The sequence below is a fragment of the Eriocheir sinensis genome, chromosome 5 (genome assembly GCF_024679095.1).
Source record: "Eriocheir sinensis breed Jianghai 21 chromosome 5, ASM2467909v1, whole genome shotgun sequence".
Classification (NCBI taxonomy): Eukaryota; Metazoa; Arthropoda; class Malacostraca; order Decapoda; family Varunidae; genus Eriocheir; species Eriocheir sinensis.
The window spans coordinates 15,625,402-15,643,374 of record NC_066513.1 but is presented as its reverse complement, the minus strand read 5'-3'; the positions used below and the strand labels follow the sequence as shown (position 1 = coordinate 15,643,374).

Genomic DNA, 17,973 nt, shown 5'->3' with positions numbered 1-17,973 from the left:
TGAAGAAATAATGAAGTGAAAACACATTCTCATACCTCTGGCATCCTGAACCATCCTTCCCAACCCTCCCAGCCAGCAGCCAGCAGCGCGTATAGCGATCACGCCGATCAGAGAGAGAAGAGATGCCAGAGGGGTATGACATGCCGCCGCTCCTCCTGCTTATCTTGTACTGATCCGTGCCTTATTTTAAGATCTGCTTCCGAATGAGTTGAAGAGGAGAATACTACAGAGTAGAAGAGCCTGGGTATTGGGCAGGGAGAGGAAGGAAAACATCGCTGCTGAACGTGAGAGTAAGGATGCTGGCCTGCAGCCACCACCACCACCACACATGCTGCCTACCACGGTACTTCCACCGCCTCCATCACCACACCTGCTGCATCATCATCTGCTGCTTCCACACCTGCTGGATCATCATCTGCTGCATCAACACCTGCTGCATCGTCATCTGCTGCTTCCACACCTGCTGCATCGTCATCTTCAACACCTGCTGCTGCCACGCTTCGCGTGCCACGTGCATTGACAAGGACTCACCTTACATCCAGCCGTTTGCCTGCTGTTACTGAAGAGTATGACGAGAAATATATCGTAACTGGAAGCCAGTTACGTGCTATGGTTGCTGAGCTCCAATGCAAGAAGCGAGGATGCAGGAAGAACGTAGTAGTAACACCTGCTGCTAACAGATGGGACACCACCATCAGTGTTGATTGCAAGGAATGTGGAACTAATTATTGCCATGCACCACCTAGAACATTCAAGCTAGCAGGTGGGGAGGAAAACAAGTATACTGAAGTAAACCTCCAACAAGTATACCACAGCCTTGTGACGGGTGAGGGTCGAGGAATGAAAGGAGGAAAGAAGACTAACACCTAGAAAGAGGAAGAGACGTCAGAAAAAGAAAACACCAGGCAGCCCTAGCAAACAATATCAGGCTGGGGTGTTCTAATCAAACCTGGCTACAATGAGTGATGTGGCGCATCATGATACCCTTGCCTTCGAGCATGTAATACCTAATAAATTTTTATTATGGGGGGACCAGGTGCCAGATTATTAGGTATAAACACCATATGTATCCATATGCATAAACAAATATAACTGGAATCTCTTATTATAGTTTCACTTCACTTGGAACATGAAAAATCGGAAGGCAAACTTTGATCGCTGTTTTCTCAAAACCATGGATTTTCACACACAAATGCTATCTCCTCCTTTAGTTTTTGTCCGATTTGGCCGAAATTTTGGGACAAAAGCATTGAATGGTTGTAGAAAATGAATCCGAATCCAAAATTTGAAAATAGGTAAAAACATTTTTTTCAGTGATTTTTTCACGTCTAGACTAGTAAAAAAAAAAATAAATAAAAAAGAATAAAAAAAGAAGATTTTCAAAAATTTCGGTTCGGATATATGGTAACATAGATGATGTGATATTACTGTAAAAATCACATTAAAATTGGTGAAGAATTGGCGATTCCAAACGAATTCCAAAATTTTTGAAAAAACACAAAAAAATTCATAATTTTTTTTTTCAGTCATATCCACACCAAATATGGATATGATGATTAGCATAATGCTATGCATGTACTGTGTGAATTAGAAGAAACTCGCGCTATTTCTTAAACATAGGGGGATCTCCCCCTTAAGCTTCAAGAGTGCCTGCCAACCTACCCTAGCCAGTAGGCTAGGGTAGGCTGTATCCCCCCATTGTCTCAATACCTCGCTCTCGCAGCCAATCATATCCCCGAACGTCATCGCTCGTCTTTACCATTGGAAGGGAAGCTATTCGTAAACAAACTTTACATGCCTCCTTCAGTCCTCCTGGCTTCGTACTGAAATTTGTGCAACACGCAACATAGAATTAGACCTAGACTTTGAAGATTCTGGCTACACAAATATTGTTATTAGAAATGATCCCAGTTATGTGCATCTCAAGACAAGTGTATGGAGTCCAGATTAAGCATGGAAATGGAAAGAAATCTTAGAGAAGAAAAATAATATATGCTTTACTGCCAAGAAAATATTAGATTCACAGCTATGCATCTACCATCAGAAAGTCATTTGTCTGCATGGAGAGAAATGCCACAAAGGAATTGTCTTGGCTACAAAGTTCATGTCTAAGATTCATCAAGAGTTTCGGGAATCTAGAGAAGTTGTGTTTGTTGATACCACTTCTCATGTTGACCAAATAAACACAGCACTGACACCTCTTCTTTGTGCCAGCCCTGTAGGAGCTCTCCCTCTTGGTGTAATATTTACATCATCACAAGAGGAAACAAGTTACACCAAAGGTAAAGTCTTAGTGGACTTCAATAATCTGTGAAATTGAAAATGGGGTTTGTGTGATGGAAAATACTGTGCATTATGGCAAGCAAGAATACATTTACAGTGATTTTAGGCTGATATAAAGCTGATGATACATTTCTATCTTTCAGGTTTCCTCTTACTGAAGAAGGTGCTTGGTGAGAGGGCATTCTACAGCCAAGGTCACCCAAAAGTCTTTATCACGGACAGCAGTGACCCTATGAGGAAGGCACTAAGAACAGTTTGGCCAGAAGCTGAACAATTCCTTTGTGTTTTCCACATTCTGCAACAAGTATAGAGGTACTGTATCTAATTGGGACCAATTATCTTGATATAATTTCTCTAATATATGTACTGTTTAAATTAATGGTAACCCATGCAGACCTAAGATAGAAAAACTAATTGCATTTCAGTGGCTACTTGATGGGTCCCACAAGATCAAGAAAGAGCATCGCCCACTGCTGATGAGCATAGCCAAGCAGTTGGTGTATGCAGACTCTGAAGCTCAGTTTTTTGATCACTGGGATGCCTTATATCAGACACCAGAGGGCAAGCGGTATGAGAAATATACCAGGTAATTATAAGTTTGTGATAGGTTTTCATCTAAATTAGTACGGTACCCATATATCACAGTGATATATTTGCCTTTACTTACATAATATATAGAATACTGTTTTTAGGTTTAGTACTACTTATGAAATTTATATGGATATTGATTTTTCATTAAGGAATATAAGTAATGTGAACTGTTCTCTTATTGATATGGTGTTCATTTTCCTCACACTAAAGAAGAAGTTCCTGGGAGAAGAAACTACTGGGATTGGTGACATGACAATTGGTAATTACTGTCATGGAATATATAATTGTAAGATATTCATTACAGTATGATTCCAATCTGGTGGTGGATTGCCTGCCTTTTTCTTTGTTATTTTGCCTGCTTCTGAAACTGTTGAGCTAATTATTTGTGAAATGCAATGCAGTCTTAATTGTATTTTATGCAGTTACTTCTCCGGGAAAGGGAAGGGATCACTCATGATGTAGTAGGGGTAAACCGGCTCTGCTGTCGGGCCCTGTTGCGAATATTACCATCCGTATGGTAGGGCAAAGCTGACTCTGGAGCTCTGCTGTGTGAGTGGGATCCCTTCTCTCTCCCCTAGAGGCATAAAGGTTGAGATAAGAGGAGTTCCTGTTAGTGAGTGAGTGTGCATGTGTGTGGAGACGCCTTGTCTCGACTACCCTCCACTAAGGGAGAAATGTGCCCGGTTTATAGATATATGCATAGATAGACTTTTGCATATCCGAGCCCTTGCACTTTATTCTATATATTTGAACTTTTTATGGCAAAGTTGCACTGTATTAGTGAAATGCTTTGATAAAGTTATATGTAGATGCTTCTGCCATGACAGCTTCCTGGTGGAGCAAGGCGTCGTAGATAAGATGTAATATTATCCAGTATTGGCAGATACCTGACGACAATGATCGAGAGGAGGAAGGAATGGAGCATCATGTACAGGGCTGGAAGTTTGCTGCGTGGCCACCAAACCAACAATTTTGCAGAGGCCAACATAGCAATCATCAAAGATGTCATCCTTAACAGGTTAGAAGAGTTTATACGTCACACATCACCTGATGATCAGTTATCTTTTTAGTAAAAGCAACTATCATGTCCTGTGCTGTTGTAATTTTGAGCACTGGTAATAAACTAATGAACCTCACCTAACTCAACTTATCCCAAATTAGATTGTGTGATTTACCCATAACATCTGACTTGCTTAGATTGTGTGATTTACCCATAACATCTGACTTGCCTTATGCAAGTAACCTTTAGTAATACCTGCCAATTACATAGATCAATAAGTCCATGTAAGTGTGATAATTATGTCACAGAGCGTATGCATGGGTAGCCCTAGGTTAGGTATTACATGTTAATCTGTTTAAAATACTCATAGAATGAAGGTTACATTGGGGTGGCTGATCTTTTGGTGACCCCTGTTTCACCATTCACTGGGCTATTTTACTGCACTCTGCATCAACTCTTTTTCTCTTTTAAGTCCTGGTTACCTCCTTAATATAATTTTACTGTACATAGTGACCTTATACTTGAATGTTACTGTTATGGCCATCCTCCCAAAGATGATTCTATTGACCCACTCTCCTTTTACTTTACAATATAGACTCCAAGCACTTTCCCTGTGTACAGTATATACATATTGCACTAATCTGATTGCCTTGTTTTGTTTTCTAGTACTGATTGATATTTTTCCCTTCCAGATGCAAGGCCTACAATATCACTCAGTTGCTAATCTTCATGAATGAAATATATGATAAGTATATGCAGACATGTCTCTGTGATGTTGCACTGGGCTGAAGAAAACCAACAAAACCAGCCAAAAGTTCAATTTCCCGGTAGTAGTAGTAATGAGACTGGTGTACAGTATGTTGTTGATTTAAAAACTGGTATATGTGAGTGCAAAATTGGTCAGACAGGTCAAGCATGTAAACACCAAATAGCATGCTCAGAGGCTTACCTCCTGCAGTTGCCACAGATATTTAGCAATACCCCTGAAAATAGGCAGTGGCTTGCAGGTATAGTTCTTGGCAAAGAAAATGTGCCCCCTCTTGATTTCTTTGCTGACTTTAAGGAATGTCCTAATAAGCAGGAAAACTCCAGTGGTCCATCTTGTAATCATAATGAAAAAACTGCTGTAACAACATCCACATCTCATAAGACAGAAAAACAAGAACATAGCAGGAGCAATTCGCCTGCCATACCTGATGAGCACAGCAGTAACTATGTCAGGGAAGGACTAGAGCTGATGCAGTCCACATCCACTGAATCTGTGCCCCAAAATGACAACAGTGAGTTAGTTGGAAATAATGTTAAGCCATCAAGAGCTGGTGTAGAGGGGATAAATGAAATGAACAGCACTTTGCTGGAGCTGTTTAGTAAATATGAAGATGATGTTCTTGCAGGTTTGCATAAGTTTATAAAGAAACTAAAAGCAGTTAGAACTACCAGTCAATTAACCAGCATTTTTTTCAAAGCAGTTAGAACTACCAGTCAATTAACCAGCATTTTTTTCAATGCTGCATCATCAGGTGTAGGTAAGACAGGAGCTGGCCGTGGTAAAATACCTTGTCAGCCTACTTCGGTGGCAAGACGTATTACTGGCATGCCAAGAGGAGCTGCACCTTTTGGCAAAGGCCGAAAGCGGGAGGGGTAACCTTATTGATAAGGCTGCAAAACGACAAAGGAACTTATCAATAAATGTTTCACAGAATCAAGCTAATGCTAAGAATCATGGTTCTGGCCATTAAGCTGCTTAGCTGAAATACTGTATTAATTTAAGAAACTACATTTCTCATGTTTGTATTGTACTGAATAGTTTATCAGAGAGTAAGTTTTTGTCCAGTACTGTATTTAGATGTATATGTGGTGTATCAAGCATACATCTCTGGAGAATCATTTCATTAGTTTCCAGACATGGTCATGATTATGATTACATTCTTGCACCTCGTAAAACAATTCCACATCTTTCTGCTGGTACACTCTACACGGTGTCCTAATTTTACATACCTCTACATCCCTCCTCTCAAAAAACATTACCTTTCCCTACATTCACTTTTAGTTTCCTTCTCCCACACACATTATAAAATTCATCTACCACTCTGAAGCTCCTCCTCACTCTCTGCAAGCAACATAGTATCATCTGCAAATAGACATGCAACCACGACCCAACTCACTCCATTCAACTTCTTGCTTCTACTTTTCCCACTTTGGCTTTCATTTTCCTCATACAACTATCCATGAAAATATTGAACAGCGATGGCAACATCACATCCCTGTCCCACTCCCAATCCTATGGCAAAACTCTCGCTGAGTTCTCCATCCACTCTTACCCATGCATTTGCATCCCTACAGAAGGCCTTAACTCCTTCCAGTAACTGTCCTCTCACCCCATATATATTTAGAGCACTTCATAGAGCCTCCCTTTCCATCCTATCATATGGTTTCTCTAGGTCCATGAAGGCTGTGTACAATTTTTTACCTTTTTACAAATACTCCTCTAAAATTATTATAATTGCAGATTGCTGATCTACACAACCTTTTCCCTTCCTAAACCCTCCTTCCTCTTTACTAACCTTTCCTCCTGTTACTTCCATCAATCTCTGTCAAAACTCTCTCATATACTTCTGGCAAACTAAGAAAACATATTCCCTTATAGTTATTACTACTACCTTTGCCTTTCTCCACTCATCTGGTACCTCTCTCTGTCTCCATGCACAGTCACACATCAACAACATCCATTCTATCTCTTCATCCATGCTTTCACATTTCTACTGTTATTCCATCTACCTACACCTGCGCTTTGCTACACTTTAGTCTAGCTATTGCTTTTTTTACCTCTTCTTTACTATTTCCTCTCTGCGCACACTTTTTCCCTGCTTCCATTCCCATGCTTGACACTATTTTACATTAATCAGAAGACTCCAAAACATTGCATTTCTACTCTAGTTGATATTAAGTTGAAGGAATTGACGGTCGAGCTTATTTTTGAAGGAGTCAATCGTGTTACACTGGACCACTGATGGTGGGAGCTTATTCCATTCTCGCACTACAATGTTGGTGAAGAAAAATTTGGTGCAGTCTGAATTTACTTGTCTACATCTGAGTTTTACGCCATTGTTCCTCGTGCGCAAAGTGTCATCGATCATAAACAATGTTGATCTGTCTACATTCGTGAAACCATTAAGTATTTTAAAACATTCGATCAGTTTTCCTCGGAGGCGACGTTTCTCAAGAGAGAACATGTTAAGGGTAGAAAGCCTTTCTTCGTAGGATTTGTTGCGCAAGGAAGGGATAATTTTTGTTGCCCAACGCTGAACACCTTCTAATTTAGCAATATCCTTTGCATGGTGGGGAGACCAAAACTGTACCGCATATTCCAAGTGGGGTCTGACTAAACTGTTGTAGAGCGGGAGTATTACATCTTTATTCTTAAATAAAAAGTTTCTTTTAAATGGAGCCCAACATTCTGTTCGCTTTATTTGCTGCATCGATGCATTGCTGTGAGAATTTGAGGTTTGACGCGATTTTGACCCCCAGGTCCTTGACGCATTGAACGCTTTTGAGTTTAATGCCGCGCATTTCGTAATCGAACTTCTTCTTCCTCGTTCCAACTTGAAGGACCTGGCACTTGCCTACGTTGAAGGGCATCTCCCATCTATCCGACCAAGCTGAAATTTTGTGCAAATCCTCTTGGAGGCTTTGCCTGTCTTCGTCAGTGAGAACCGAGTTACCAATCTTTGTGTCGTCTGCAAATTTACTAATGCGGTTATTGAGTCCAACATCCACGTCGTTGATGTAAATAATGAAGAGCACTGGGCCAAGAACCGAGCCCTGAGGGACGCCACTAGTGACCGGCGCCCACTCTGAGTTAAATCCGTCAATCACTACTCTTTATTGTCTGTTGCTCAACCAATTCGCGATCCATTGGTTTACTTGACCGTCAATACCTATTTGCTTTAATTTGTAAAGTAATTTATGATGCGGGACTTTATCAAACGCTTTCTGGAAATCAAGATAGACTACGTCCAGTGATTTGGTTACGTTATAAACAGTGAAGAGGTCGTTATAAAAGGTTAATAGATTTGATAGGCAGGATCTTTTGTTTCGGAAGCCATGTTGTGAGTCCCCAATTAATGAGTGGCTTTCAAGGTAACTCACAATTTTGTCTCTAATTATGCCCTCAAGTAGCTTACCTACAACCGAAGTTAGACTAATGGGCCTGTAATTACCTGGTACTTTTTTGTCTCCTTTCTTAAAAATCGGTGTCACGTTAGCCTTTTTCCAATCTGAAGGGACGATGCCTTGTCGCAACTTGCTTCCCCTTCCATCTTGGCATTCATTAAGCATTCAAAATGTCTTCCATACTCCTTTCACCTCCTCTTTACTACTCATAAGAGCACTATCCTCTTCACTCACACACTCATTCACCCCATTCCTCCTCTTTGTCTTTTAACCATCTTTTCAAAACAACTTTTTATTCTCAAAAAAATTGTCATTCAACTTCCTACCAAACTCCTCATCTACTTTCCTTTTACTCTCATTTACCAAATCCTTATCTTCTGTTGCCTCTTTTTTCTCATGTGTCCTCCATGCACTTCCCTTTCTTCCACCCTCCAACCGCTTCAGATGTCGCAGTAGTCACTACACCTTTAAGCAGACTGAATGCAGGATCCAAACTTGTTTCTTCTCCAACTGCTGTCCTGGCTTCTCTCAGTCTCTCACATACTTTACTCTCATATTCCTCTCTTGCCTCTTTTCTATCTATCTTTTCACTAGCTAACACTTTATTCACCCTTACTCCTACTATATCCCCATCAACCTTTCATCCTGATCTTTGCTAAAATAGTATCTGATCCTTGGAACATGAACATTTACTACCTTTACATATATTACATCCTTTCAAAGTTTCTGATCGCGAGTGCAGTGTAATCAATGCAGTGTATACCTATGGATCATTTTGTGGTGAAAGAAGGTGTTCACTATAAACAATTCTCTTCCAGCACTTATGTCCACCAATTGCTCACCATTCTCATTTACACCCTCCACACCCCACTTCCCTACCACACCCAGTGGCGTACCCAGAAAATTGAAAAGGGGGGTGACCAATATATATATATATATATATATATATTATATATATATATATATATATATATATATATATATATATATATATATATATATATATATATATATATATATATTTTCTGCATCCAGTATTATTGCAAGCGCAGGGATCCCATACAGCTTGAGGATTCGCTAGGGTAAATTTATTATTTTTTATACATATCTGTATTGATACGTACATATACATACATTGTACATTTTAGAAGTTTGTTGGTAGCATATAAGTACAACATAAATCTGGGAGATTTAAATAATCTTAAAAGTCCTAATTTTATGTTACTTGAGCAAACATTACTTTTGAAATCTTGTTCATTTCTGTGATTTGGACTGCAAAAATTTACCCTCAAAACAACACTGCTTACTTTAGAACTGCATGTTCTGATAAAAAAGTAATATACTGGCAAGGAAAAAAAAAAGTTATATTCATATAACATGTATATTCTTCGTTTATACAGGCTGGTGCTGTAATACTCTTAGGGTAGGCGGTGGCCGAAGTGATAGCGTACTGGACCCACATTCGCCGCGTGATGGACGACGCGGGTTCGAATCCTTACGCTACCACTCGGATTTTTCAGTCACCGCCGAGTGGCTTAAAACTACCCACATGCTGTCCTGAAGACCACCCATCAACCCGGACTCTAGAGGAAGCCGTCCAAGCGAATCAAGAACGAGTTCCCGGGGGCAGCATGAGCCAATGCAAGATGGCGCCACTATAAACACTCGCCTGCGCCAGAACGGGCTGGGCCGACCATCAGGCCCCACCTGGAAGAAGCCTTGGGCCGACCATCAGGCCCCACCGGGAAGATGCCTACCGGCGCAATAGGCAACGTAAAAAAAAATAAAAAAATAAAAATACATATTTTTACAAGATACATGGAAACTGGGTCAGGTATTTTATGAATATAAAATAAAAATTAACTAGATGAATTAGATAAGTTACTGTTAACAACAATACATTGAAACTGGTTTACCTCAAATTTATGCGTCTGTTCTTACGTGCAAATTCATCAAGGACTTCATGATCAAGATTTGTGTCACAATAGACAAAGTAAGGCCAGTCCATCTAAACGACTTTCACTCATTGGGTTCCCAAGGTATGTTTTAAGCAATTTAAGGGTGCTAAAGGATCGCTCATTGGTGGAAGTGCTAACAGGTAGGGTTGAAAAACTTGCAATAAGGTGGAAAATTTTGAATATGTGCCCAATTTTTTGGCACATCCCAATGTCTCAACAACTTGCTTTGACCTCTCATGAGATTCACAACGCTTCCAATAACTCTGCCCCCGTAGATATTCATCTTCAATGAGATCTGCATCTCCATCAAGAAATTTTCCATAAAATTCAACTGCCTTCTTCAGTTCACTAAAATCAGTATAAACTGAAAGAGAGGGAACAAGATTTCCCAACAAAAAACTCCTAATGTGTTTAGATGCAAACCTTTCCGAGAGTTGTGCTAAAGCAGTGTCCGAAAATGGGAGAAAAATAGCTCTTCGATAGTACTCCTATGGAGTTGCTGTTGGAGGGTTAGCCTTAATTATGTTTCTGATGACCACTGATTGTTCAAGGCTTCTGGATGATATCTCCGTACCTTTCCTCAGCTTGGGCGAAAAGTTGGTTGAACTTATTTCCATCACGATGGGACTGAAATGCATCTTTGCAGCTCTGTACACTTCCAAGAGCACCCATCAGTTCTTGTTGTGACCCCTGCAGCTTTTCTGGCAAGGGTTTAGTAACACTTAGAACTGAGGTGAGCACTTCCAAACTCATGAGAAAACCTGGGTCACTTATTGCTTTAGATTAGGCTTGGCTGCTGATTCTTCACCTAATGTGTTTTGCAGTAATTATTCTTAATCATTATTTCATTATTTACCTACCTGATTAACTGAATCATCCGGGGCATCAGCCAAGTCAGTGGTGACTTTCTTACACCAGATAGAGTATGTACGTGAAGCGTTTTCTGGCGTTTTGTGACCAAGGAGGAAATATGTAATGAATGGAAAGGCACAAATCCCAAGACTGCGTGAATTCAAGAAATGACACACGCTATAGTAAAAGAGTACTAAATAAACAGAAAATGAAGTCTATCAATCATAATTTTCAGAAATTTGGAATTTGAGGTCAGAAAATATTATACGGATAACATGAATAGGCTACGGTCACGTAAGCCTACGTCGTCAATGAATGTTTCTCAGAATAGATCACCTGCTCTTATTTAACTCAGCAGCTCCATTGTTAAAGTGCTGAACATACAATAGTTACTCAGCCAACTGTCAAGCATGAAACAGTCATTAAAGGTGGTAATATAGTGGCAAAGGTCGACCTTGCAGGTTCCATACGCGTCTTGCGTCGCCTGCCACTCTCCCCGTCATAATACAGAATCAATTATTACATACTCCCCACTGTCACCAGACAGATTCACTTGGTGCCCCTACAGTATAATCATATAATCCTCCAATCACTTTGACTGCACCTTACACCTAAAATCAAGTAAATATGAGAGGCAAGAAGGAGAGAAGGCACACTTACGACTTTCGTACCCTCTCTCTCTGCCAGAGCCATCCCAATCTCGTATTCCTCTTCTTCCTGTCTCCCCGCTCCCGCTACAAACACCCCTCCGCCGCTTTCAGTTGACAGCTTGACATCGCACTCTACACACAATTTTATGAACGCATCATTTAACATCTTAATTAACTCAAAACAAAACCAAAGGGGAAATAACTCGGTCACTTGGTGCCACTGAGCTCTCAACTCCACACACACACACACACACACACACACACACACACACACACATTCGTAATCGTAACACTAATATACATATTCCTATTATTTTCCTGTAACATTTATTTATTCATTATTATTATTCTTTGCAAAGGGGGGGGGGGGGCCATGGCCCCATGCCCCCCCCCTCGGTACACCACTGACCACACCTGTAGTTTCACTATTTCCAACCCTTTCATTCATGTTGCCAACTAGCATTATCCTGCAACCTCTCCCTGTAGCTTTTGGTTGGATCTCATGTCTGGAGACTGTAAATGTATGAAGATGCCATTCTCTAAGAATATTATGGATTATCAATAATTATTTTAAGTTTTATTTTCTACTTATCTGATAGCTACTTTTATCTTGTGATAAAGTCCCATACGGGCTTGGAAATGTGTCTGTGATGTTTTGTGGAGTACAAAGATATGATTTTTTGAAACAATCATGTTATCCTGCAGCCGCTCCCTGTAGCTATCAGTTGGATCTCATGTCTGGAGACTGTGTAATTTTTCTATATCAACACTGACCCTATGAGGTTTCCAACAAGGGCTGCTAATGAGGGCAAGACACGGTTCAAGGACACCAAGGTCAGATAAGAGCTTGTGAAGCTTTCTAAGGTACGATTTCGCTGGAATGTTAGGGGTGGGCTGAAAGTTACCAAGAGCCTGCCTAAACTGAGTGTCCCCATGACAAACCATGCGGCAGACTGTGCGGCAAGTAATTTCCTGAATTCTGCAAACAACAATGGGCAGTTCCAACTCAGCTCGGAAGACTTCAAGCTTTGCCGTCCTGGAACAACCCAGAATAATCCGCATTGCCTCATTTTGTATGAGCTCCAGGGGCTTCAGTTGAGAGGGGCTACAACGCACCAGAACTGGTGCAGCATAATCGATCAGAGACCGAATGGCAGAGAGATAGAACATCCTAAGAATGGGAATTCCTGCTCCAAGACCCCTGTTTGCTAATACACGTAACGGGGCAAGGCGAGGTAGACAGAGATTGCGTACATAGTCAACACAATGGGTATACTTCTTAAAACTAAGTTGCACTCCTAAATACTTATAACATTGTACTCGGCCTAATGCGACAGTATTAAAGCTCGGTGAACGACATATTTTGAGACTTGTCTGATATTTAGTTTCTGATATTTAGTTTTTGAGGCATTGACAATCAGACCCATCAGACCCAAAGGTCCTCAAGGTGCTGCAGGGCTGTGGTCAGGGTTCCAGGGGAATCACACTGAATGAGGATGTCGTCGGCATAAATAAGAATTTCAGTGCCCTGAGGAAAGGAGTGCCGGGCAATCTTATCCATAAGGATATTGAATAACATGGGGCTGAGGACTCCACCTTGAGGGGTGCCTAGGTCAAAGGACTCTTCAGGTGATACTGCACCCTGGAACCATACCCTAGCCCGTCTGTTGTACAAATACTCCCTAATCCACCCTAAAAGTTTCCCTTTCACACCTTTCATGATGAGTTCCTCCATGATAACATCCTTATTGGCCCTATCAAAAGCACCCTTGAGGTCTATAAAAGCTCTGCAGGTGACAGTGTCATTACTCAAACATTTGACAAAACAATTGGCAGTGGAGCGACCCTTCATAAACCCATGGAGATTAGGGGACATCAAGTCACCCACCTTATAAATGAGACGGTGCATCCATTAGCTTGCATAAACAACTGGTGAGAGAAATTGGACGAAAAGTGCCGTCACCCTTAGGTATGGGAACAGTGAGAGGAGATATCCACGAAGGAAGCAAAACACTGGAGGAATACGACATGTTAAAAAGATCAAGAATGGGGTTATCAGGCAGGGCAAGGAGAGGGTAAAGGAAATCATAGGTTAAACCATCCTGACAAGGGGCCGTCGACTTGCCAGGCCGAATAGCGCGAAGGAGCTCATCCAAAGTAAAAGGAACACAAGTGTCGTCTACCAGGGCCACATTATGATGTACAAGGGCCATGCGCCGTAGCTGATGGCAGGCAAGAGCATCTCGATGGGCGGCAGGCAGCCCAGCCACAGCAGAGGCATTCGTCCATGTTTGCAATAAAGTCTGTGCCCTCCCAGCAGGATCAGGATCCCTAACGGGATGGTTAGGTTTGCCCCTGACCCTGTTGACATGGAGCCAAATCCTCTGCAGTGTCTGAGTCTTACGCAGCCGCCCCAAGAAGTCACCCCAGTATCGCTGCCGAGCCTGTTGACGAAGGTCAGTGAGGTGTCGAGCAACAGACACCATTGCATCCCTGGCATCATAGTCGGTGGGGTCACGCTGCCACCGCCGCTGGTAGGTGGCAAGAGTTTGCTGGCAAGAAAGTATGACAGGATCCTTAGCATAAGAGGAGGAGCAATGAAGTGACGGCATGTACCCTAGGACTAGGAGCCCTATAAGAAGGGGTCACAAAGCCTTCAATAACTGCAACAAGGCCCTGATACAAGGAATTAACATCGGAGAAGGTGGCCTTGGCAGCAGTGTACCAAGACTCAACACATGAAACAAGCCTTGGCACTCGGGCAGCAGGAACAGTAAGCCTCTTTCTAGGTGTAATAGGCACAAAAGATCAAGGGAGAGTAGTTTCCAGAGCCAAGTGGTCGCTGAGTAAAGTAGGCAACAAGCAAGTCTCAATAGAGCACGGGGGCATGTTGGACAGAGCTATATAGTCTAACCTGCCACCTTGAGTGTGTTGGGACACTGTCACCTGTGAGCGTTACAGTATCTGTGGCGTCAAGAAAAGCTTTCCAACGAACCCCGTTTATATTGGTGGTCAAATGACTGCGTAGGTCCTTATGACGAGCATTGAGATCCCCCATTAGCAATGATTTTTCTTCCAAGAAGCAACCTGGGAGGTTGTCAACACGAAAGGCACAAGCATGGACATACAAATTTATACAATACAGGGGACGATTAAGAACATGCAGACACACAATAAGAAACTCCATACCCCCCGTAACCCCCATCTCATGAAAAGTAACAGGAAGTCCATGTTTGACATATGTTGTTAACCCTCTACTGCTACCATCTCCAGGTCCTAGAGAGTGATTCACATAACCTCTCAACTGTGGCACCTCTGGTCCGACTTCCTGTAGGGCAACGATGTCGGGTTTCTGCGTTATAGCATACGAGTGGAGATCAGTAAACCGGGCACGCAGCCCGTTAATGTTCCAGGTCAGGAAGCGATAGGTCGTGCAGGCCATTACGAGGCCAAGGAGATTTTGGACCCTTCTTTTCTTGTATTAAATCAACTCTTTTATCACTCATTAATTACTCAATAAATGATCTCCCCGTCTCGTATCCCTGGTAGCGTGATCCGGCTTAAGTTGTTATTGGAGACTGGAGTTCGGGGATAAACAAGGGAAAAAGAAAATATACATTTATTTAAAATTAAAATGAAAGTAATTGCCTTACGCAATATTCTATGCTCAGACGATCATAACACTGGCATACTCAACAATGGATGCAACATATGACAAACGACATGTCTTAAACATAATACTACAATATGTGCTCAGTTGTTGCCAATAATAATAACACTCGTCGTTCCACAAGCAGTGGTTTGTATCTCTCTGCTTACATCACAATCATTATGTACTCTCTTCACAAAATCCTAATAACACATTCCTATAGTATAATCTACTACAAGTCATGGAAACACCAAATTATACCACACCCAGTGGTTTTACCTTTGCTTTACATCGCAAACAAATAATCACAATCCTGTCCCACTGACAATCTTACTTCACATCTCCTGCATTATAATCTCCAGGACAATACAGTCGGTTTCCCTTAGATTCTCGAATTTCTACTCACGATTAAGATCACAACAGCCATTCTCGGCTGAGTGAGTAGCAGGTCTGCTTGAGGCGAGAACCAAGCTCGGTTTACCCATACCACTGATTTCTAGGCCACACTTTTCTTTGCTTGAGGCGGACTTACATCCTTGACACGCCCTTAATTTTCTACATAACCAATGGCCAATACTTCCTGTCACACCCATCTGCTCGCTCATTATGTTGTATTGTTTTACTTCTCCTGCTAATCGTGAGTCAGTCTTAAGACACTCCCACAGCGATTTTTCTGTTAAATTATTGGCTCATAACATGTCGCCACGACTGACGTCACGGGTCAGAGTCTTTTTCAATGGTTGTTCACACTTTCTGACCACGCCTACTGGGTATCTGTTTTCTGTATCTGAGTCTGGGTATCTGTTTTCCTTTACCCTCGTTGTTTCCCCTCTTTTGTACTTGAGATGTTTACACTGTTATATATGTCACCCTTCTTGTTAGTGTTTGTCCTGTCAGATGTTTACACAGTTGTATATCTCACATTCCTCTCTGGGTATCTGTTTTCCTTTATCTTCGTTGTTTCCCTCCTTGTTAGTGTTTGTCCTATGAGATGTTTACACAGTTGTATATCTGTCACCCTACTTGTTAGTGTTTGTCCTGTCAGATGTTTACTCTGTACTGTTATGGCTATTCCTCTTGTTTGTTCGTTTTCTGGTTCCCGACAGAGATACCCAGGGGCTGCTGCTGAGTGCCATCCATTTTTGCAAGGATGGCCTGCATGGTAGTAAGCATTGCCCGCTACCGAAGTCTCCAGCGAATCCAGCCGAGAGTAGACTGCGGTTAGGCCAGAGTCACCCACAATCTGGGCACCGCTGCCGGAGGTGTGCGAAGCTACATGGGCTCCCGTAGCCTCCACAGGAGGAACTGGACTGAGAGGAGTACTGGCTGCTGCCTGAGGCTGGGGATTGGCTGCCGGCGAGAGCGGCAGAGAAGAGGACCCTCCAGCGTCAGCAGTCACAGGAACCGGGCCAGGAGGAGGACATGGAGCAGGGGGAACAGGGCGAGCTTCCACAGCAGTGAGGCGCACAGAAACTTGAGCAAGGACAGCTGAGAGGTTGGCTATTTCCTTTTGGAGGGAAAGCAGAATACTACTAGAGAGGTCAGCAGCAGAAGCGGAGACTAGTGGACCCCCAGCGGGGACTGCAGGGGCAGGTGAGGACTCACTGACAGTGCCAGCGGAGGGTTGTCGAGGTCCAGAGCTTGGTAGAGGAGTTTCCCAGGCATTATGGGCAAGGGGGCGGTGCAGGGCGGTAGGCGGTAGGGGTCCGACTGCTCCCGAAGGGGGCTGAAGAAGGGGGCAGGTTTCACAGGACACGCCCTGGAATGGGCATTATGAGGGCCACCAAAATTGCAGCACCGAGGAGGAATGGAGGCACCGTCCTGGATACGTTTCTGACACTCCTCCGAGAGGTGACGGCCAGCACAGAACCGACACCGAGGCAAGGATCAACACTTCCAGTCCTTATGACCCCAGCGACTGCAATGGTGGCAGAGGTCAGGCTCATGTCGGTAAGGAGTGACCCGCCTCCTGCCCAGCCCACATATCCACACTTCATCAGGAATGTCGCCCTGCTGAACCAAGTAGTTGTGGGTGCGCCTCCTGACCCACAAACCGCCTCTTTAGTGACAGAAAGCAGTTCACCGACACATAGGTGAGCACACCATGAACAAGAACAGTTCTTAGTGACCCTTCCAACGGGACCTCCCCCAGAAAGCCCTGCGTCACAAGCTGATCGTACACTGGCCCAGTATCCAGCGTGATGTAAGGAACGTTCCTACCCTCCTTGAACAGCGGGTTGGCCTCTGGGTGCTGTTTGAGAAGTCCCATGAACCACAGGTGCTTGGCAGCCGTCGTGTTCTGACCTGTGGTGAGGGGCCACAACAAACTACGCCGTGTCTTGGGCACATGTCCCTGGGTAACAGTAACACCCGCAGCTGCTGATACATCCATACTGTGACCCTCTTCCGGGGCAGGAGGGACAAGAGCCGCTTCTGCCGGGGCGAGAGGACTCAGCTTAGGCACGGGCGGCGAGGAGGGTGACTGAGCGTGACTTTTTTTTCCATGGTGTCGGGCGATGACGAGGAGGAGGAGGCGTCACTGGTTATACTACCGGCTTGACTGTTGGCAGGACTCCGTGAACAGTATCTGGGTTCATTCCCAGGGAGGGAGGAAGCACGCTCCTGCCGGAGAAGCTGCCTGGGCCGAGCGAGGCGACGTTTTTTGGCTTTGCTTGTCATAACAAAGTCAGCGTGGGGGACGGGAGCGTAAACTGTAAAATAATATTTATGTTATTTACTTTATTATTATATAAAGTCTAGATAATTCTTGGTTTCTAGTCAATTGTGCCAAGATTGTGTTGAATTGTACAGGTAACA

General features: G+C 43.0%; 1 protein-coding gene across 8 annotated transcripts; it reads left to right on the top strand.

Annotated features, from left to right (window-relative positions):
* Positions 1 to 1,485: 1,485 nt before the first annotated feature.
* LOC126984618 (uncharacterized) lies at positions 1,486 to 9,845 on the top strand. Of its 8 annotated transcripts, none has more exons than XM_050838451.1 (7): positions 2,134 to 2,282; positions 2,427 to 2,595; positions 2,709 to 2,869; positions 3,088 to 3,133; positions 3,758 to 3,892; positions 4,567 to 5,515; positions 9,448 to 9,845. In XM_050838451.1, exons 6-7 carry the CDS (start codon positions 4,608 to 4,610, stop codon positions 9,458 to 9,460), a joined length of 921 nt encoding a protein of 306 aa, XP_050694408.1. In that variant the 5' UTR covers positions 2,134 to 2,282; positions 2,427 to 2,595; positions 2,709 to 2,869; positions 3,088 to 3,133; positions 3,758 to 3,892; positions 4,567 to 4,607; the 3' UTR covers positions 9,461 to 9,845. The 8 variants fall into 8 exon arrangements, 6 of the variants coding, with proteins under 6 accessions (XP_050694408.1, XP_050694396.1, XP_050694368.1 ...); XM_050838439.1 differs by having other exon boundaries at positions 3,088 to 3,160; XM_050838411.1 differs by having other exon boundaries at positions 3,085 to 3,133.
* The last annotated feature ends 8,128 nt before the right edge of the window (positions 9,846 to 17,973 follow it).